The 22,903-nt window shown below is 38.7% G+C and overlaps 1 protein-coding gene across 1 annotated transcript in view; it reads right to left on the bottom strand.

Moving 5' to 3' along the window:
* The window catches only part of CFAP58 (cilia and flagella associated protein 58), a 56,998-nt gene that overhangs the window by 8,541 nt on the left and 25,554 nt on the right, over window positions 1–22,903 (bottom strand). Inside the window, exons 12-15 of the mRNA XM_035329825.1 lie at window positions 20,493–20,633; window positions 19,893–20,116; window positions 17,748–17,859; window positions 15,372–15,476 (exon numbers count right to left, since the gene is read on the bottom strand). Coding sequence (XP_035185716.1) covers window positions 15,372–15,476; window positions 17,748–17,859; window positions 19,893–20,116; window positions 20,493–20,633 — 582 coding nt within the window. The remainder of the gene's footprint in view (window positions 1–15,371; window positions 15,477–17,747; window positions 17,860–19,892; window positions 20,117–20,492; window positions 20,634–22,903) is intronic.

The raw sequence follows: 22,903 nt of genomic DNA, 5'->3' as shown, positions 1-22,903 counted from the left end.
GAGGAAGAGCTCCTTATCAATGACATTGTTCACAGCTCATCTCTGGAAAAATGAAAACCTCCTGAGACTCAGACTGGAGGTTGCATAGTGGCAAATTCACTCTCAGTGGAGAGTTATTGTGTCACTGCAAGTGGCCACTACTACCTCCTCTCCCTCTGGATGCAAGGTTTTACTGCAAGTTAAAAGCAGCAGCAAAAGAAAAATCTGCCTTGTCAAATCTGGCCAGTCAGAGTTAACATTCCACCCCTGAATGTATCACAGATTTGTATTTTGGAACAGTGTAGCGGTAATTTGGATAAATATGGAGCAGTTGATGGATTGAAGGTCTGATGTGCAATTGTTTTCCAATTTATTTCTCTCCTAACCCTCTACAAGGGCCAACCAAGCTCTTCAAACATTGTGCAATGGTGTGTATAATAACCCCATTTAGAGACAAAGTGTGCAATTCTATTATAAGGAGAATCTATCTTATGCAACAGAGACTCGTTAGCTCTCCGATGTATATTGTCTCCATAATCCAACAGAGGCAGAACCAGCTGTCTTATAATGCATATTCTCTCCTTCTTTGCTAAGAATTGTCCATCTCTTTTACATCTAGTCAATTAATTTGCTACTGTGTTAAAAGCACCATATGTCAGCCAAACATTGAAAGAAAATCCTGGGCACTTCCCTTCCTCATCAGCAAAAGTTTGCATGCACAGGTTGGCATTTCTATACTTTGTCATTTTATCCCAGGATGCAGAAAAAAATCAATTAATTTCAATTAATTTTAAAACGGTATCCACCAGAGTATATCAGTTACAAAGTATTAGTTAAAAATTGTGTGTGATACTAAAACCAAAATGTATTCCTCAAAGCAGGTACTTTTAACTTAAAATGTAAGAAAGCAGAACGCCCAAAGAAAAGAAAAAGCACAAAATAATTTAACATTTTGGCTTCAGTAATACTCTAGCTATATTGGAAAGACAGACAATCTGTGCAATTTGTGTCACATGAAGATAGCTTAAAAATACCCAGGTATCAGATATAGCATAGGATATGTAGAAAGACCTGCAGGGTTGTCCAGTGTAAGTGGGATGTATTCAAAGAAGCTTTCAGTTATAGTGTGCAAAATAATACCCCCAGAAGACAGATCTATGTTGCTTTTGGAACCAAATAAAATGCATATGTCTTCCTTAAAGTCTCGGAGAGAGCCCAATGGTTATCTCCAAGAAAACCGTAAGTCAGCAGCGAAGATGAGTGGGGTAGCAGAAATGCAGTAATTCAAAAACAAGACGGTATTTTGTCCAAAACAGAAGTCAGTAAACTCCATTTACTTCTGTTGGTGGCTATGCAAATGAAGTTGGAGCAAAAGCTACCTGAAATCCTGCACTCATTATGCAGAAATAAATCAATGCATTAGAGTTTGTGTAAGATACACTTCTTTGGATTGTCCCAGACCGCCTCCCCTCACGTTCTCCTCTATCCTCATGCCAGGCTGCACCAACAACATAGATCATGCCAGGGTTACATGTTCCTGAGATGAAAAGTGCTTCAGGTCACAAACACACTTTGAGGTGGAGGAAGATCCACCAGATCTTTCCATAATCCCAGATTCATGCTGTTCATCCTTCAATGTACATTTTGTTAAATGAGGTTTAGGCCAGTACCAAAGCTCTTTATCTGATCCTTCCTATGGTAAAATTCCCACTGAATTCAGCTGGTGCTTGGTTGTTGAACTCAGCCCTTAATTTCAACCAGCTTCATTGGTTTATGACACAAACGACACCAAACCTATGGTGGAGAGATGAGGGGACATTGATTTTGTGTACATAGGGCACACTGGGAGTCTCAGATTAAGGGTTACAGTCAAATTTCAGGCATTCCAGAGAGAATTTCTGCACCTCTGTGAATACCTGCTGAATAAGTTGTGTAAATAAAACTCCACATTATTTTTAGAACAGTCTTTTCTGTCTCAGATTTGTTTTCCAGGGGAGCTCTGAGGAGCCCCCAGATCTGCCTTTAGGCTAGGCCACGACAATATGTTTCTGCATCTCTAAGTCTCCAGTACAGTAATTCTTGGGGGGAGGCAGAGCTGCTGCTTTCCCCTAAATTTAACTAGTTGCTGTGTCAGCCAGAATACAGAGTTCTCCTGGCCTGTTTTCTCTACAGAGGACTGAGAAAAAGTAGTATTCTTCTGCAGAGGACTGGCTGGTGTTTGGCAAATTTCAATTGATTCTTTGGGACTCTGCGGTCACACGTTGGCTCAGCCTGCAGCAAGAAGAATCTCTTTTGCAAGCGCAATCCTGCTTCAGAAGCAGCCATTTCTGCTGACCAGCACAGCCCGGTGCTGTTCCATGCCACAGGGACCGTCAGCCCCATCAGACATTCCCAAAGTGACACCGAGGCACTTCACTGCTTCGCCAAGGAGTGGGGAGCAGTCAGCAATACTGGGATAGACCAATGCACCAGGTATTAGCTCTAAAAAAAAAAAAAAAAAAAAGAGACTCCATTTTATGTCATTTTCTCCCTCAGCAAGACACTAGGAAACTCCTGAAATGACCCTTCTTGTTAGTTAGCCCAGGGTATCATTCTGAACTAGACACGATGGATGACCCTACATTTAATGAAGATGTATTCACAGCAGAAATAGGCCACGAAGCCCCAGCCTTCTCATTTTCACCAGCTTGTCTTTCCAAGCAGATAATTCAACAAATTCATCTGGCATGCTGCACACCAACAGCCTTCTCCACCAGGCCCATAAAAATCATATTATTCATCAAAAGCTTTCTATCACACAAATTATTTTTAAAAAATAAAGAAAAGCACAGAAGTCCCAAATCCTTTGCATCACAGTAAATTCCATTTGTGTAAGCTCCTGTCTCCAGTAACTGAAGCTTGGCAGCCTTCAGCTAAAGAAGAAAATAAATAAAATAGCAAGATAAAGATGCAGAGCAAAAAGGTGCAATTTTGTGTATGGTGGCAACCTACCTAAAAATCTTTCTTTTAATTAGTAAGGTGGAGAAAGCAGCACAGTAACTGTGTAAGCACACTACAGCTCCTCACAGCTTTGCTGAGGAAAACAAGTCAGTCATCGTGCTGGGGGGGGGGCTGTTTATTGGCATCCTAACCACGACAGCAGAGCTGTGCTCAGCTCCAGAGCCATTTTGATTAGGACACCGTGAAGCAGCAGAGGACCCTGAAGGGGCTGTGATCCCTACCCAGAAGTGCTGAACAGGACACCGGACTCTGGATTAAATACACCGATAAACACACACATATCCGGTCAGGGTTATTTTAGCTTTATAAGCTGCACGCTTATTTGTGTGTATGCATGTACCTAATACAGTAGCTGTTGGCTCAGGACATCTACGATGAACAGTTTTATGAGGCATAGAACAAATTAGCATATGGTAACCTTCACGAATTCTGTAACAATAGGAGAAAGTTGCCTCCAGTGCTGTGAGAAATGTGCAGTAAAAACTTTCTCAATAAACACCTTTCAAAAGCTCCTGCTCTTTCTTGTCTATTCCACATCCATCAGCAAACACCTCTGCAAGCAAGCAGTTCCCCAGAACAGCATGTGTTTTCATCATCTACACCCTCCTTTAACTGTCCAATGTGAGGGTTTTATTGAGTAAATTAATTCGGGTTTGGAACAGGACAATGAAGTCCTTTCACAGAGCAGCAACACTAATACTGCATGAGGTGCTTGGGGTTTTTGTGTTGAAGTGCTGCCACCAAAGGAAAGGCTGGGATCATTTCCCCACCTTTGGTGAAATTTGCGCCACACTAGATGGAGTTAAATTAAACCTGTCTGAGATGACTTATCCCTCCAGCTGATAATAATGCTTCTCCAGTGCAAATCTGTTTCCTTTGGCACAGACTGCACCAAACTGACTGGCATTTTCAAAACAACTTAATGAGAGAGAAAAAATACCTTGGAGCATCTTTTTAGGTCTTCACCCCTGACTTTTCTTTTTTTATATATATATATAACAATAAGAGCTGAATGCTACATTATTACCATTTTCCAGGAACAACTAAGTACAAACATTTCCAGATAAAGTGCAATTGCAACTTATTATTATTTTTATTGTTATTGCTAGGTACTGGTACTATTGCATCTCTCCTAGGAAGTGTGTGGGAAAGCAGGATTGTTTGTTGTTTTTTTTTTTTCCAGTGGACTAACAAATATGTTATATATCCTCCTCTCCTTTCAAGACTTCTGAACTCTGACACGCAAGGATAATAAGCTTTCAGAAGGAGAAAATGGTATGGATGCCTCTTGCAGAAATAATAGCAGCAATTCTCTTTTTACTATTGGCCTTACACCAGAGTTTATAAAATCATTAATCAGAGCAGCTCATTTAAACTCAGTTACACTGCAGAAGATGATCAATTAATTATCTGCTCTTTTTCCATATGTGTGCACAGGAACACACATGCACTTGTACACACACAGAAGGAGAGCGACGCGGTGAGCTGTTCCTCGAGGCCGAGAATTACTGGTGACGCAGCACGGATTGATGTGAATTTTCCAGCAACATCCCCAGTGCCTGCAGCTTGACAGTTGGGCTGAAGAGAGCACTAAACAAACCTTTGCTTCACATTCTAGTAGAGGTTTGTCTTAAAGTGTCCTGAGGGAGATTCAGAGGTTGATATAAATCTTATCAACAAGGAATCTAAATATTCTAAGTGAATATGTCTACAAGGCAAACAGGGAAATCCTTTACTGGCTAATAATTATTACATACAGAGCCAAAAGAGACTCTTCTGCCAGCATATACCATCTGACTTAAAAACTCTGTATTTTAATGTCAGTGTAACAACACGTATTTTAACAACTCAATAGCCAATTTGATTTTAAAAATAACAGGCTTATCAAACAAGAATTACCAAGGCTGTGCTGCTAATGATGAGCTGCTCCTGCAGGTGGAGGGTTGGGAAGGGGATTCCAGCAGCCCCAGCTCCTGCTACCACTTCTGGCTGATCTGACAAATGACCTCAAAGGGTGATCAGAGAAACTGTCGACCTGCTTCTGCAAATACCTATCTGTAAGTTAGGCACCTACGTCTCTTTAATCGCCTGCTTGACTTAGATCCTTAGACTTCCCTGAAAGATGAGAGCACTTAGCTTCAAGTCCTTTGGTGTTCTACAACTGCTGCCTCTGAGCAGCTGCCTCAAAGTCAAGCCACCACTTAAACCTACAAATACCCGTCTAACAAGGCAGCAAAGCCTACATACATCTTTCTGACAGGATAGCAGTGGCTCCCTACATACGCCAAGGACCTCAGGGAAGAAAGATTGGTCTCCTGTTACGCTTTGGAACCTATTAAGAGATAACAGTGCATCTAAGAAATACACATGGCAATTCTGAAATCATGAATGTTTTAATATATGGCTTCCTTCAGTCTCACTGTAATTAGAGCTGACCACTTGTATACTTTGAAGAGATCTTTTTCAGCTCCCCGTCTGTTTTTAAAATTCAGAGAAACAGGACTAATGGAGGGTGAAAGACAGAGAGAATCCTAATGTTAATGTAAAGACCACTGCGGTGCCAATGTATGCCATCCACTGCTTCAGATTGTAGCTAAGACAGGCATGGGAAGACTTGAGCTCGGAGTCCAGAGGATGTGGATCAGCTGGCCGAGTGAAGCAGCCCAGCTGGCAGAGAGTCGCCCTGTGCATGGGTCGTGAATGGAGAAACGGAGTTCTTTCTATACCCATGTCTCCATCTCTCCCCATTAAGCTACTTTAAAAAAATATATATTTTTTTTAAGTGACTCTGCCTGCCTGCTGCTAATTGCCCCCAAACCACCTTAGTGCTGCTGCATCTTTCTGCACATTTTCCCAACACTTCCATTCACATTCCTGTAAGAATGAAAGTAAGTGATCTGAAACAAATTAGTAAAACCCTGTCTGTCCCTGTTTGGTGTCTTTTTGTGTGTGTGTGTGAGTATTATACAAAATAATAATCCATCACTGAATGGGATGCTGCATATTGTCCATATCCTGCTGCCGAGGGAGGAGCAGAACACACTTGCCTCAGTGGAAGAACACCTGCCAAAGGACACATCTGAAAAATAAAGATTTGCAGCTGGCTCTGGGCCACAATATATAATATGAACGTATTGCTGCACTGCTGTTGCACTCTTCTAGTATTTTTACTTGTTTGGCAGCTTCTGGATGGCTAACAGCACTGCTAACTCTGTGCACAGCAATGTATGCAGTCAGCACAGCGAGTCATTTACTTTCCCTTAACAAGATAACTGTTTGATTAATACACTTTACCCTGAGGTGCACAGCAGATTTATTTCCTTCCCAGATACATGCTGAATACAGGAATGTGGAGTAAACAAGATTGTTTTCAGTTATTTGTCATTTACTGGAACAATTCCTGAACTTTTTACTCAAGATTTACTCTAGTGAACTATTATCGAAGCTAATGGCAATTCTGTCTGAGTCAGAACTTTAGGAATAGCTCATTTTACAAAATATTTTTAGTTTAATGACATAGGATGTCCATGCTTCGGATTTCTAGGTGCTAACCAAATGCAAGGTATTTGAAGAAAATAATTTTGTGATCACTGTTTTTGCTTTTCTGATGCAGATTGCAGATAATAGCGACATTTTCTACCTCATGGTGTTTACATGGCCTCCTCCTTTCGTTGTCTGAATGCTGTTCAATATTTAATGTACTTGTGCTGTAGTACTGCATCCAGATAGGGCAGTGATCCTCTTATTCTACAACAGGGTCTGGACACAATGAGTGGCTACACAAATTGTCAAAGCTCACTAAAACTCCTGGAAGATACACAGAAACGGAACTCAGTCTCCTGTGATCCCAAAATCGCCATGCCAGGTAAGCCAACGCGTCTGCTCTTTGCTTGTCAGAAACACCAGGTCTAGATTACAGCATCAGGTTAAAAGCGTGAGGAAAAAAAAAAAGCAGAACCACAAAGCACTGCATACTTCAAGCCAACCATCTCTCCCATGTATGCTAAAATTCAGGGACTGGCAGTACATGTATTGAAATGCAGGAAACAAATCTATACTTGACATTCATCTATCAAGGATGGTATTTGTGCAATTAAATCAGTCTTGTGTGGAGGGATGACATTTGATGACCCACTAAAGCTCTCTTTTTGAACTCAAATTTGAGTAAATATATCAATTCTCCTAAAAAAGCTTTAAAAAGTCATTACATATTCATATCCATTCCCCACCCATTTACCCTAAGAGATTTTTTACTCCACCTGCAACATCCTAATCTTTGTGAATAGCATCTGAAATATTTACTGGTAAAACACCATGAGAGCAGCTAAAAATGGTACAGATACCCAGAAGTTATTATTTTGATCTGTTTTCTTCTAATTTCTCAATTAAATTTGCACCTTGTTTCTGTCCAAAACCCTTCTTCATGGGAAATCTGTTTTGTTTGTGAGGGCAATGCTGTGCCACACAGATTTAATAAGAGTTAAACTCTTCCAATAAGATAATTCTTCACCAAAATTGTCTTGTTTGAGCACTAAGAAATCTGCTTTGCTTCCATTTCCTGTGCCAGATATATTTGCACTAGCAGATTTATTGGAAAAATATTTTCTTACTGTACAGAGCAGCTGATTAACTTCACCTGATGCTCTTAAACTGATCATCACCTTTGCTGCCTTGTTTTCAAAAGTCCTCTTTAAACAATGGACCCTAAAAAACAACAACAACAAATTTTTTCCCTGGGAAGACTTTATTCTCTTCCATTTGAATTGCAACGTATGTAGGAGGAGGGAAAGAATGTAAATGTCAGTATGTTTTGAAGAGCAGTTTGTCATGATGTAAGTTTGTATAGCATAGAACATCTTCTAATTCTAGATGGACTGAGATTAGAAGGGCTAAAATAAACTAATGTGCCAAGGACTATATTCAAAATATTCAGAAATAGAAATCAACTGCCTTCTGAGGAGAGCTAGCACAAGAACTGACTATCCCTCAAATCCCTTTTTCATTCTTAAGGCTTACACAAAACTGTCAGGTAGATATGAGACCCTTAAGAGACTTTCACACAGGTGACCCTGTTATCTGTCCTGTTTACAAAATGTGATTATTTATTCCATCATTACAGGATCGCATATGAACTCAGCTATGGTGCACAGAGAATTAACACAGTGATGCTACAATTTGCTCAGTGTGAATGGTTCATAGAACCATTGGATACACAATCAGCATCCAGGGCAAACGAGAAAGCAAATAAATAAATAAATGGAAAAAGAGTATGAGTGGCAAAGTAAAAGGCACTAAACAAATTCTAGTTGTATAGAAAAATCACCATCAGAATCACTGAAAGACAATCCTCCAAGATAACACCAATACTAAAATATGAAACATTTCCCCTTACAGGCAAAGTTAAAATCCCCAATCAAAACTCTAGTTCATCAATGAATATTTCAAGTACAACAAAAGGAAAATAAAAGAATGGCACAAGAAAACATGAAAATGTAGTACTGAAGAGTGACTTGATACATGAAGTACCTCCACATGTCATCTCACACTGCCTTGGTCACTCCACTTCAAACCAGATTCAAGGCATGGACTGAAGTTAATTTGAAGGCACTAACACAGTAGACTGTTGTGCTGAAAATAATTAGATATTTGTTGCTGGTCACTAGCTAGAAGAGGGTTATAGCCAGAGTTTATTAGAATATTTTATTATTCATTTGAAAAAAAGAACAGATTATCTTCAGAGTCAAGCTTCTAAGTCAAGGCCTTTGACACCCCAGTGCCTAATTCCGACTTGTCCGTGCACAGCACTGCAGAATTAATTTATTTTTTTCTCTTTGATTCATACCCAGCTGAAAGCCAAAAAGTAAATCTTGGGCCAGAATCCATGCTGTATTTCTCATTTCTACATTCCAGTATAAATCCCTTGAAATTCTGGCCACCAACTGAAAATGGAATTGTAAAGTTAAAAGCTACACTCAGCAAGGTACTACACTCTCCTCTTCCTTAAGATACATAATGACCCTTTATTATTATTATTATTATTAAGGAAAGGACATTTTTTAAATGTTAGGAGCTATCTGATCAATGGTTAAAAGTTTTGCCAGCTTACTTTTCTTAGTTAGCAGTGTGACTTTGTGCTGACGTGGCTATGCCAGCTGCTAGCTATGCAACTAGATGCAACTGCACTAGCAAGAAAGTCTTCTGTGATTTGAGAGTTGGTGCAAGCTAAATCAGAAATGTAACTTTTTTTTTTTCTGCCAGTAGAAATGGTATTTCTAAGCATAGAAAGGATCTAAAGCTCAATATACTCAACACTTTAATTGAGGGCTGAGAGAACTGCTAGCTTCAGCCTCAAGATAGGGTGTTAATCCTGTGCTTCCAGAGGAATTCAAATCCTCCAGGAAACAGAAAAGAGCCAAGTCCTAGTAAAATTCAAAAAGCCAAAAAGAAAATTTCCCTTGTCATTTTTACATGGAAAAATCCCTTCAAAAGGCTGACCTGATATATGAATGATGAAGGAGTAGTAAAGAAAGGATTGTATTTTGGCACTGGATTTTGCAGTTCACCTGTAAGTTCCAATACATACAAAGCACTCTCCCAAACTACCTCCGCTAAAATCTCCCTAAAGGCACAATGACAGAGAAACAGTAATGGGTAGGCCAAAAGAGACTCTTTGGGATTCTGCAGTCATTAGTTTCCTGAAGTGGATTGCAGTTATTTTTAAGAAAATAGACAATTCTGCCCCAAAAATCCTCAACTCAGACAATCTACCCCACATGTAACAACCAAGTAGGTATTGCTCTCAAATCCAAGCAGAATCTCTACTCAGCACCAAATATATATAAATGTCAATTTTGAGAGGGGAAAGTAAATCTCAGTCATTTTGAAGATGTACAGATAATACCTAAAATAAAACTGAACTGGGCCTTCAGAACACCAAAATTAAGGCAGGTAATAGGAGCATATTTTCCCATTTTCCCTAGCAGGCTGTCTGATGAGAAAATCTCTTATTCAGCATTTGAGCACGCTTTGCTGCCTTACGTGCTGTATAAAGAAAGCTACACGAAGCACTAGGAAACCAATGAAGAACTTAGCAGAAGCATGCTTTATGAAACTGCCAAGCTAGGAAAAGAAATTATTTTCAAGAGGACTTTTTTTTTTTTTTTTTTTTTCAAGAGGTTTTTGTGAACTGGGCTGAGAAAAAAAAATGATCTAAGATTGAAAAAACAGTATTTTATAAAATAAATGGGCAGAAAAGTTTTTCATGACAAATACATGGAAGCAAATCCTAGAGCTCCTCCTTTAGCTGGAAGAAAATTTCTTTGACTCCAGCAGGTGCCAGCCTGCATAAACTTACATGGAACCACACTGTTCTAACACATATTTCTTTATGACACTACAGTACCAGCTCTGAGAAAAGATGGTTATGTATCTGTTCAGGCACTATAGCAACAAGCACTTCAAATTGGATACAACAGGTCTACTACCAAGTTAGCACAAATGAAATAAAACATCTGCCTGTTTGGAGTGTTTAGCTAGCTATTGTTACTACCGAGTTGAGTCATGTCTTTAATATATTCATTCACACACCACTACAAGCACAGAAATTATTTTATTCCCATTTTATTTTACTTGAGGTGAGGCATGCAAAAGCTCAGTAACCTGCCCAAGGTCACAGAGAATATCTCTGTGCTCTCTCTTCCCTGTATGTTACAATACCTGACATGAAGCTGCTGATTTATACTGGAGACAGTGGTGCCCTCTCTGCACCTGCCACTCTCTGTCAGTGAGTGGGACCATCAGCTCTTTGGAGGTTTTGGAACTTGGCTAAAATCTTGTCTCAGTACAAGGGCATGTGGGTGTTATCTGGCTGTAATGTGAGTCAGATATATGAGCTAATCATGCCTTTTGCCCTTGCACTCTTTGAAGCTATGATCTCAAGATGCTAATGGCCTGGAAGCACCACATCCTAACTATTCAGTCCTGATCCTTGATTGTTGACAACTTAAGACAACTTAAAATGTCAATGATTAACATATATATAAGAACAATACTCTCAGTACTACAGGCTTTAATGAAACACTGGTGGCAGGATTTTGTATGTATCACTAGAGTATGTACAGTCATCTTCTTTCCCTCCTTGCCTTTGTCTCCCTCCTCTCTCCACAAATAATATTGGTTGCACATGTCTCTTTTACATTTATGACCAATCTTCTGAGATGACTGACAACAGAGGTAGCTGACATATAATGCGAATCTTCCCACAGTTATCCATTCTGAGACATGCAGCTGAATAAAATTCACTCAGTCAGACATAAAATCAAATTAGAGGAGTTCACTCTGAAGAGAAAGAACTAAATTTGAAACAAATAAAGCAACGCATAATTCACTTGCAATGGGATCATTTTTTAAAACCACATTAATCATAGCAAGGTAATACGGATTGTGTACATTGTGTGTTTACCACACATCGTTCATTATGCAGCTCTGCTTCAGTCACGTAGGGGACTTACCCCACATATAACATGGACGAGTACCTTTTTTGTTTGTGTGTGTGTTCAGGATTTGTCAACAGAGCCCTTCTGTTTATTAATAATTATACCTTATGGCTATACAGCACATTTTGCTCATACCACATGCGTTCACAAAGACCTTCACCCATCACTGAAATCCCTGGGTTAACACGCAACATATTTCTCCATGAAGCACTGCAGTATTATTCATTGGTTTAGAAAAGAATCAAAAAATACTGTACCTTTTAACTGCACAAATTCAAGTGGAAGGCAATGACTCAAACATGGAAGCTGGCTAACCCTGAAGTAGCGTTTCTGATGTTTGGCAAAAATTCCGTCAGATATTTATTGACCGTAAGTATTTAAGACCTCAGTTTTGGATCTGATTTTTAAGACAGCATTTTTCATCTGCACAGCAGCTCACAGCTGTGATAATACCCCGAGTTAAAGGAGAAAGTATAACCAACTGCTTTGCATCTGCTCTGCGAAATCTCAGGATGTCCACCCTTATTTGATGTATAAGAGCTGATAGGTTAAAAGCTAATTAATTGAATAATTTCTAAAACATGGGAAATATGTCTACACTTTTATTAAAGTGTTCAACTTGGAAAAGTCATTCTAAAATAAACATTTATCATGCTGCATATTCAATCTCTCTCAGTAAATGTCTGATGAAAGGTTAAGGAAGATATTTTTTATGGGATTTTAGAGTCAAGCTGGCTTCTTCCTGGACTAGCGTACTGTCAGCAATCAAAGTTTCCTGACTGAAACGCAGCAAATCATTCTTTTAATCACATAGTATGGATTGTAACATGATTTTACAGCTACATCATTTTTAAAAGAACTAGCAGGTGAGAAATATTGAAAAAGCTAACTAAAAAGGATATGATCACGTACATATCAGGAGCAGGTAAGATAAGCAGATGTTATTTCTGTATGATTCCATATACTATGAACCTTCCTTAACAAAAAATTCCATTCTTATTTTCAGCTCATCCTAAAAGATTGTTCCCTGTATAAACCTGCTTTTATTTATGGAAAAAAAAATAAGGGAACAGTCAGAAGACAGAGGTGTAGTGCATACAATAGAAATGGAATTATTTTTTCTTATACAAACATTATGGCTCTGTATGAGGATGCAGCAAGATGAATACCCTACAAATCAAACTGCAGGTTGCTGACACTGGGCTCAGCCATTTGCAGACATAGGTTATTTCTAGATTCCAAAGGTGTCTTTAACATTCAATATCCAATCCACATAGCTTTTTCCACACCATTTTATTACTACACTTTGATGTAAGGGAATTTAAGTTTCATAATATGCACATGCGGAAATCAAAGACAGGTGCTCACAAGCTTCACCTACAACAAATATCCTATTTGCCAGCATGATGGCTGCACACACCTCAAACCTATTACAGAATTACAGATAGCAAACAGGAGATTGAGATCATTTTAAAGCAGATACACATAAAGGCTATGCCCTTGTACAGGGCAAAATGTGGATGAGGATGACTGGGGGAGAGGAGGTATGACTTATGCAAGCAAAGACAACTTCCTAAGTTTGTATCCCTAAGCTCCTACGGTCTCTGACTCTGAATACAGGGAAGAGTATATTAACTAGGAACAGGTCAAGCCTTCAGCAATTCCTCCATCGCTGCACGTAAGAAGAGACTGAACTGAACTGAGCTGACTACCTGGAAAGACTAATAATAGAAATTCTATTCCATTTTGATGCAGAGATTTGGCCAACAACCATTACAGTTCCAGCACTGTGGTCATTAGATTATGTCACTTCTATATAGGAAAAGCAGTTCAAAGAAAAATAAAATGACTTGTCCGAGGTTATCCAGCCACTTAGCAGAAGCAGCTCAGACAGTACACTCAACTTCCGAGTCCTGCACTACGGATCTATTAAGTAGGACATACAGCCCTTTGAGGAAATCTGCTGGGGAATGTCCTCCATCTCTGCTTAACTCTCCTTACACACTCCCTGCTATGAAGGATCTCTATTTCAGTCTTAGTGTTTGATTCAAAAACACCGTGGCAAACCAGAAAAGAACTAATAAATTTTTATAGTGAACACCCAATCATAACTTGGAGCATGGTATTTTTGGCCTTTTCTTTGCCATCAGTCTCATGGAAGCAGACCATTTCAGCATTCTTGCACAGGAAATTGATGCCTGAATTAAGGACACAAAGGATCTCATTAACAATTTTAGATATGATACTTAAATACCATATAGCCAAACTCTGACTTAAATCTAGGAAAACAATAAAAAGCAGAGTTGCTGTAGAAGGGACTGCTGCATAGATGGAAAGATTCTGCCAGTGGCTGCTATAGTAACATAGGCTCAAATGCCTATTACTTCAAATATTTTCTTGGGCAGACAACTTAGTAATTCTATACCTCAGGTTTTTACTTTTAACTAGGGATAATAGCTAAATGGGAGCACGTGAAGGATAAGGCAGGATAAGCAACAGAGCGCATAAAAATCTCACAGACAGATTTGAGTTTGTGTATGGGTACAGAACAGCAAATTTGAAGCTATTTTTGCTCCATTTTGTTTAAGCTAACAAACTATCTTAGCGACACCATTTCAGCACTAGGTAATAAAGATTACATTTTTCAAGCAAAGGCATAACAATACACCGTACATTACCTGAAAATGAAATTGCAGATCCATTTTTTCCTACAAAACAAAGGAGAAAGAGGGAGGCCAAACCCTGTCTTGATAACATCTGCTGAGCTTCTTCTCAAGACAGAAGGACCTTTGGGTTACATTCTACTAGCCAGTGAGTGATGCCCAATATAGGCATCGAGACTGTTAGGGTATTTAAAACCAAGATGTTCAAATCATACGTACAGCTGGCAAAATATAGCTATGCCTAAAGCTGCCAGACAGAAGGAGACAAATTTCTCAGTCTGACATCTACAGTCGAAGCCCAAAGACAGTCCTTTTTTATTATATTTGATTACGTTTTGGCAAGTTTGACACAAAATCAAACATGGCCCAGAGAAGAACATACCTAAATATGTTCTCTTCCAGAGAAAAGCAATGAAGCTGGAAAAGGGACTAGAAAACAAGTCTTATGAGGAGTGGCTGATGCAGCTGGGGTTGTTTAGTCTGGAGAAGAGAAATCTGAGGGGAGACCTTATTGGTCTCTACAACTACCTGAAAGAAGGCTGCAGTGAGGTTGGTGTCGGTCTCTTTCCTCAGGTGACAGGTGATGGAATGTGAGGAAATGGCCTCAGGTTGTGTCAGGGGAGGTTTAGGTTGTTAGAGTTGCCATCCCTTGATATAGTTAAGAGACATGTGGATGTGGCACTTAGGGACGTGTTTTAGTGGAGGACTTGGTAGTGTTACTCAATAGTTGGACTTAATCTTTTTTTTTTTCTTTTTTTTTTTTTCTTTTTTTTTTTTTTTCCCCAAAATGATTCTATGATTCTAAACCACACCAACTCTGCAGGATTCCTTCTGCTAAACAACAAACTAAGCACAAGTGGAATTAAAACAGGGTTTTTCCTTCACACATCCTGGTCATAATAGACATGGTTAAAAGGACAAAAAAGCCTTTCAGAAAAATATAACACTGACTTGAAGACTAATGTATGACATGAATAAACTAAAGCAAACCTTTAATTTTATTTTCCAGCATTATCCAGGTATCAGTAACCAGAACATCAAAATTAACTAATCAGATGCTATTTCTTCTCTTTCAGTGAGTCAGTGCTGCCATCTAAAGATATTTAAGGGGCATGCAAAAGAAATTCAAAGCCATGCATAAAAGAAACATTCTGGAAACACATCTGAGCAGGCAGATAATGCAGGCTAAGTAAATATGTTAATGAGATACAACAACCTATGTATGTTGCAGTACCTGCAGGATCAATTCCTTCTCTATCACTTCGCCAGTCTTGCTGATAAGCTGTTTCTGTAGCCTCTGTATTTTCTGTATCAGCTCATAGGTACTTGGGTCACTGGCCTAGATGACAGCAAAGCAGTATCAAAAATTATACGTTATAACAAGTTAGTGTTTCTGTCTTGCAAATTAAAACCAAGGTGTCCAAACATGACAAATATAAAATGAGCTGCAGAGGGGAATGAGGGACTGAATTTTTTGTTTTTAAAGGCATGTATTCAAGAAGTCCTGAACCTGGAGTCTCTGCCTCTTGAAAACTTTATGTTCAACTTTATGTTTAACAGCATGAACCTTATGAATCCCCCTAAAAACATCCAACATACATAGGAATCCTCTAGAACTTAACACCCAAACCAATGGATTGGCAGAACCATGTAGCAGGGAAGAAAGAGGAGGCTAGTTTAGGTTTTAAGCATAAGCTGAAACTGACCCCTAAAATAAATAGAGCAATGCAAATACTTCCCACTGTTTTAAAAACTTCAAAGTGGGATTTTAGGAGAGGGAGACTTTTCTCTTGAAGAAAAGAAAAAATAACTACAATATAGTATTTTGAAATGGGGTGAAAAGTTAAGAAGAATAAATTACGGAGGTATATTGACAAACTACTATGAGGCTTTAAGGTGTCCACATTTGTGGCATCTCATTCTTCAATGAAATTAACTGCTTAAAAAGATGACAGATTGCAGCCAGTATACTGCTGTCTTCTGTCTACATAGCCCGTAAAGACAAGGAGCAAGCATATATCTCTCTATCCTTCCATTTTCATTCTTTTGTCACAGGTTGCATCTGGAAGAACCTCTAAGAAGAAAACAATTCTGTGGGGAGCAGCTAGCAAAGCTTACTTTTCCATCTCTCTGTATCTTATCAGATCATTTAATGTCTATTGAAGAGCAAATTCTGGCTGAAACTTCTCCCCACTTGGGGGATCCACAACACATCTCTCCCACATGGTCATTCCTTTCTCATGTGGTTTCTCTGGTGGACCATAATGATTAAACACACTATAGTAAAATTATCCACTCCCTGCATCTTTGCTTGAGTTTATAGGGACCTGGATATCTCATGACTCTTTATCCTTTGTCAGATCTTATCTAAATTGACTAATAATTCAAGTGTAACTGGGACACACTCACACAGATATGCATGTAGCACTCACAACCCCACAACATTTCCTGAGAAACCTGGCTAAAAAGCAGTTCAGTTCCCATGTCCCACTCAGTCCTTGATTCTTCTATAGCGTTGACCAAACATGGTGCCAATTTGTGACAATTGCAGTGATGTGAGGGTATTTGTTCATTAGGAACTGAACCAAAACCCCATCAGGGAAAAGACATCATTTCCCATTATCGTTTTTTTCATATGTTCTTTCTTCCACCACCAGATGTTTCCACTGGCCTGACTTTCCTTTGTTATATGGAGCTAATAGAAATTGTACCTCGATGTCCTTAACATCCTGCATTTTATCTCCCTTCTATGTGAAAAGCTAATCACACTGTTCAGTTTTAAGCTCAGCATGGAAAGAACAGAAATTAACTATTATACTAGTAAGCACAGCCAAAATATTCAGCTCTGTTTCTGTAGGGACTAGCATGTTACCACTCGTTATTAGAGCAACTAAGCAACCCAGGCTGGCAGCAGATCAGAGATCCATGCAACAGAGAAATCTCAGCTGGCTCTGACTTACTTTGAAAATATGAAGTAACGCCAACTGATGTTCATATATTTGGTCTATGCTTGACAGATTTATTATTTTTCCCCTTCATTTGGCAGGTTCAAATAGTGTGAAAATTTAGATTTGCTGTTTACATAACAGCTGACCTGACACTACCCAGAATGGCTATCTTTGAAACCCCACCACTGTTTATGGGGAGGCCTTTTCCTTTTTTCACAGACATGATTTACCTTATGACTTCATGTCTGTCTGTTTCCAGTCCACCTGTTCTATGATCCTTTCTAATCCTGCCTTTCTTCCCACATAAATCTACCTAACTGGTGAGAGTAGGATTATACCTTTCCCCTATCATCCTCTTTCACTTCATCCATGTTAAGGAATCACCTCCTTGTAAATTCACCTTATGCATTCTTATTCCTTTTAGCGTTTTACTGGCTCTTTACAAGTCCCTCTGCAATTTTTCATTGAGAAAATGACACGAAAATAACACTGATTGCATTGTGCAAGGAAATCATTCAGCAGTTAACTGTTCCATTGGTACTATGGAAATTTCAGTCTGCCTGCCCTTCCACATAATTTGCATAACAGTAAAGTAAATAGGCTTTGTGCTGTGTCACTGATTTGGAAATGCGGGCTTTGGGAACTTGATGCTGAGACATCACCTCTAATTTTCTCCATCTGTGAACATTCAAGGGATTCTCCAGTTCTTCTTCCAGAACTTTGCACCGAGTTTGTTCTCTTAATAGCTCCTTCCGCATGTGATGAACCTCCTGTCTTAAGATCAGAATAAAACAAACAAACAAACAAAAAATCACACCAAGACCCAAACATTGTGCCCAAGGTATTAATATGAACCTTAACAAACCATTTTTCCATGCACTACAGCACTGGCAAAGTGACTCTTGCGATGAACACCAATAACATCATACAGGTGGTCTTGTAAGATAACACAGGTAGACCACTTCATTCATGTTAGTAAGAATGACTCAAAAAAGGGACTTTTCATCAGTTCCTGAGAAATCTAGTTCACAGCCTACTGGATCTCATCGCCCAATTTTTTCCGTGTACATTAAGGCTAGAATGGCAGTTAACTCATAATTCATCTAGAGTAACCTACAAATCACAGTTATGGTGTCATACCCAGTTACCTCTGTACTGAATCTGACAGCTCATATTTGAAAGAAGGTTTTAAAACTACATAGCTCACACAATCCAGTAAATAAAACATAATGTATGGCCTAACTATGATGGACACTGTTCTTTAGAGAACCCAAGTTTGATTTCTTTCTCTTTCTACCTTTCGTCAAGGGAATCCAGAGGTGATTTGCTGCTGAATATAAAATTAATAGAGCACTCCAAAGATGCTTTGACAACTAAGGTCCCCATGCTGGGGTCAGGGAGTGAAGGAGCAGGAAAACCAAGGCACATTTTGCAAGGGTCCAACCCTTATGACTTTGGTGGGTGTATCCTGTGATTTCCTCAAGGAGAAAGGGAATGAAGGATCACCATTTGCCTACTCCTTCACTGAATATTTCCCTGCCAACATAAGTGTGAATGGAGCTCACTATACAGAAAAAGGTCTGTTTTTTTAAACCGTGGTGTTGGACAAGGTTATGGAAAAGGAAAAAATAAAAATAAAAAAAAAATCTCCAATTGGCAAATCAAGGAAGCTAATTAGCTGCACAAGTGATAAATGGACTCTTTCAACAGACAGTTTTCATGATAATTTTGGACTTCATTAAAATATGTGATTGATCCACCTCTCCATCCAAGAACTGATCCAACCATCACAGCATGCATTGCACTATACTTCAATACCTTTACGGAGTTTCAATATAGTAATAGCCTTTCAGCTGAATGCATTTGGGCAGCAAATTCAAATCCTACCCCTGTCTGCAGACAGTCAATGAAAACTGCAGTTGTTATTGGTTTGTGCCCACTTCTTTTTTATCTTACACCAAATCAAACTGGCATAATTAAACTGGAATCAATGGGACTAACCGCAGACTGTTAATTTGCTCCAGTAAAAGCCATGGAGTTATACTGATACAGTTAAGCTAAAGATCTCACCCAAAACTGTGATAGCTACATAGAGTAGTATAATGGTTATGTGCTGAAAACATAGCTGTCTCTCCTTACAAACCATGACCAGTTCTACAGAAAAATCACAATCATTTCCTGTCAGCAAAGAATACAGCTCAAGTTTGGTAGGGTTAAAAAAAGAAGGGAAGCATTAAGCCAGAGTAGGGGGAGATAAATCAGGCTGGAGCTATTAAACTTCTGTTTTAAAGAAACACAACCTTCAATGAAAATTTAACTAAATCTTTCTCTCAGAGCAAGTCTACATATAAATCTGGAAGGGAAGAGCCCTGAAAATGTGTAGGGGTTTGTTATAAATATGTCAAGTGTTCCCCATCCACTGTGAATTGCCTAATAAAAAGCAGTTCCACTAATTTGGGCCCTAGGTACCACTAAGTAGCTCACTGAACTATAAACACCTTTTCTGCTGCTGTCTGTCAAGTTTATTCTGTAGGCAGTAATTCACAATACAAGGTGAAATGTGGAAGCTACTTCAGCTTTGGCAAAGACATCTTTTTTCTTCCTTTCCTCCATCTTATACTTTAATTTTCTTTATCACTGACTAGTTACTTTGTGAATTTAATCCACTGTGTTTGAGGTCAAACCAAATAGTCTCGTTCTCCAAGGTATGTTTGTTGAAACAAATCTTTACCATACATAAAATAATTTTTCTGTCTCAGAGTCATGAATGCAGTCACTATGGAAATGTATTCAACCAGTTTTTCTACCTGAGCTCCTCCACATTAGCCACACTTTTGCCAAGTATTCCTTTCTCACGCCGAAGTTTTTTGATCTCCAGCTTGAGAAGTCGGATGTCTTCCATTCTCTGCCGGTATTGGGCCTCACCCTTGTTTAAGATAGACTGCTGGATTTTGATCTTCTCATAGAGCAGAGCCACCTCATCATTGCGCCGAACAAGCTGGGACCCTAGGATATCTCTCTCGTTGATAACCTAAGGACTCAGAGCAAAGCAATAATCTCAATTAAAATTCCTCAGTATAATCCTAAAGCATTGTGACTACATTTTCATCAGTGAAAATAACTTGCATTAAGAGGTTTCACTGTTATTAGTGAAGAAAACAATAGCAAAGCCTCATAGCTTCTGCTATAAAGGTTCAGACTCCTGAATGATGTAAACTACAATGTAGTAATGTAGTATAATGTAAACTACACTCATTTCAGTATCTTAACATTTTTATTTCAATGGCACTATGAAGCTTTAGTAGCACCACTTTTACAGTAGCTGAGGATCTTGATCTTAAAAATGCACTGGACAACTAAGGGAACAGAACGAGGTGTGTTTGAAAAGCCAAATGTGAGATTCCTACCCGCTCATATTCCTTCTTCTGCTTCAGCCTCTCAGCATCAGCCTCAGCAATAATTTTTAGGAGTTTTCTCTCTTCTGCCTCCTGATTTTCTATAAAGCGCTTGGTCTCCAGAGCCTGTTTTTTCATCTTAAGAAGTTCAGCCTGGTGGAGTCAAAGAATGTATGTAAACTGTGCTTAGTAACAACTTCCCATTATACACCTGAGATTAAGAGTTAGTATTTGAATAGAATCTCATACATTCATTTCATTTCCTGAGAGGTACATATTTTGTTAGTTTTTGAGAATAGATCACCTAGACAAGCAAGCATGAAAACCTGTAAAGAAATTTGTAAACAGTATTTTAATATTGTTATACACAACAGATATTTAGAAGGATTTTTATCTATAATATTGGCTCAAGTTGTAATTCAGAGGAACTTCATTTAATAGGTTTTTTGTTGTTGTTGTTGTTTTAATAGGGAATATTTGGAGATTTTTTTTCCAATGGAATTGTTATTCTGTTATGAAAATCTAGCAGACATAAGTTCAGAGCAAGGCTGCGATATAATAAAGGATAGCTCACCCTGCTAGAAAGGGCCAACTATCTACATTATCTAATACAAATCAACATCTACTTGGGACAGGCTTCAGACTGGAATAACAGAACTGGTGAAGAAGATGGCAATTGGGCATGGAAAAGCAAAATTAAAGAGCCTTAGCATTTTTTAGTGGAAGTGTAGATGAGAAATACTGGGAAGAAGAAGGGCTCCCCTAAGCAAAAGAGAAGTAATGCATTGTTACGGAGGCTGCATACCACTAACATAAATACTGGAAATTAACCAATATCCTACTATCATGAACTCTGTAATTCGAGACATGTACATAGAGAAAAAGTAATAAGGTCTTCTTTGATTATTAGAAATTTCTAGGATTACTAGGCAAAGTTGGAACCATCTGACTACAGTCCCTTTTCACAGATATGAAAACTTTCAAGCCTTGACTAAAAGACTTTGCCACAGCTCTGACCCTCATAATCATGATGTTCAAGCTGCCTTTTCAGAAAGAACATCACTGAACGCTGAAAGAATGAGGCTGTGATGAAGGCTGCACCTGCAAAAACATTGATTTAAGAGAGAAACAACAGTTCCATCGTCATGATAAAATAGCTTGTTCAATTCTTACTTTCTTTAATAAAATTCTCATTTTCCCATATGTGCAACACTCACATCTCTCTTACTTAGTGTTAGATGTTCATCAGAATCCATCAACCGAACAAAAATGCAAGCCACTTCGTATTGAAATGCAATCAAGAGTGTGCAAAAGCTGTCTACAAATGTAAAACTGCTCATGCATTTCACATTGCTAGATAATATTTTTTTAATATATCAACATTCTACGTACTCCTTATGTCACAAAAAATATGAGTTGTAAACAAGGAGTGGCAGTAGATGTTAGCAGCAAACAATTCATAAAAACAAATCTCCTCACTGGAATGCACAAAGCCAAAATAAATCTGAACTACCTTGCACAGTAAAGAACATAAATACTTTAAGCCACACACAGGCCCCACAAACTAATAGGACTTTCACTGAGATTAAATATGCTGAAGACTACAGTATCAGGGTCTGTCCACATTAGTTAGAAGAAAAAGAAATGAATAAAAACAGTACAAGCAGAAAAAGTGTCAGGTCTGAAACTGCTGTAAATGAGCACAGCTCATTTGAGGTTGGTTCAGAGAGTCTGCAAAAATTGAAGAACAGTCAGCAAGAAAGATGAATTTATATGGGCCCTGTGCCAGCATCTCAAACCAAATTCAAACTAAATTCCTGTTCAGGTTCTGAAACACTACAGTAAGTGAACAGGTTTTTGTACTTGTTCTAGAGGTGGGAGGAAAATACAGATTTTAGAAAAGGTGTAACTGGGGCTGGACAAAGAATGCTGAAAAATAATAATAATAACTGTAAGTAAAATTTTCATGTTCAGATTTCTAGAAAATGCTTAAAAAAAAGACAAGCCTGATCACGTAAGAACTATACATAAGCCTCCACCAGCTTAAACCTGGAGGGCCATATTTCTTATAGCTTTCAGATACACATTTGTCAACACTTGTATGTTTTGCTAAAACAGTCTGATCTGCAAGCCTGTAGGAATGCCAACTGAAACCAAAGGATGGCATTGTACAGACTATAAGGGAGCTTGGATCAGGAGTCCCATGTTTCGTTTACCATGATTACACATTTTTAAGACCTTTATGACAGCTGAGCTAAGTATAAGTCCAATGTCTGTATAATTTCATTCCTATGAATCTCACTACTCCATGCTTTAGTGCATTCTTTAAACTGATTTCTGGGGAACAGCTTGCTTCCTTCACATCAGTACAAACAGGACAAATTGAAGCTGGCTTGCTACACAAATAATTGGGTTCTTTTGTG

Source organism: Oxyura jamaicensis, chromosome 6 (assembly GCF_011077185.1).
Source record: "Oxyura jamaicensis isolate SHBP4307 breed ruddy duck chromosome 6, BPBGC_Ojam_1.0, whole genome shotgun sequence".
In the NCBI taxonomy this organism is placed as follows: Eukaryota; Metazoa; Chordata; class Aves; order Anseriformes; family Anatidae; genus Oxyura; species Oxyura jamaicensis.
The sequence above is the reverse complement of the archived record's forward strand: the minus strand, read 5'-3'. Positions and strand labels throughout refer to the sequence as shown.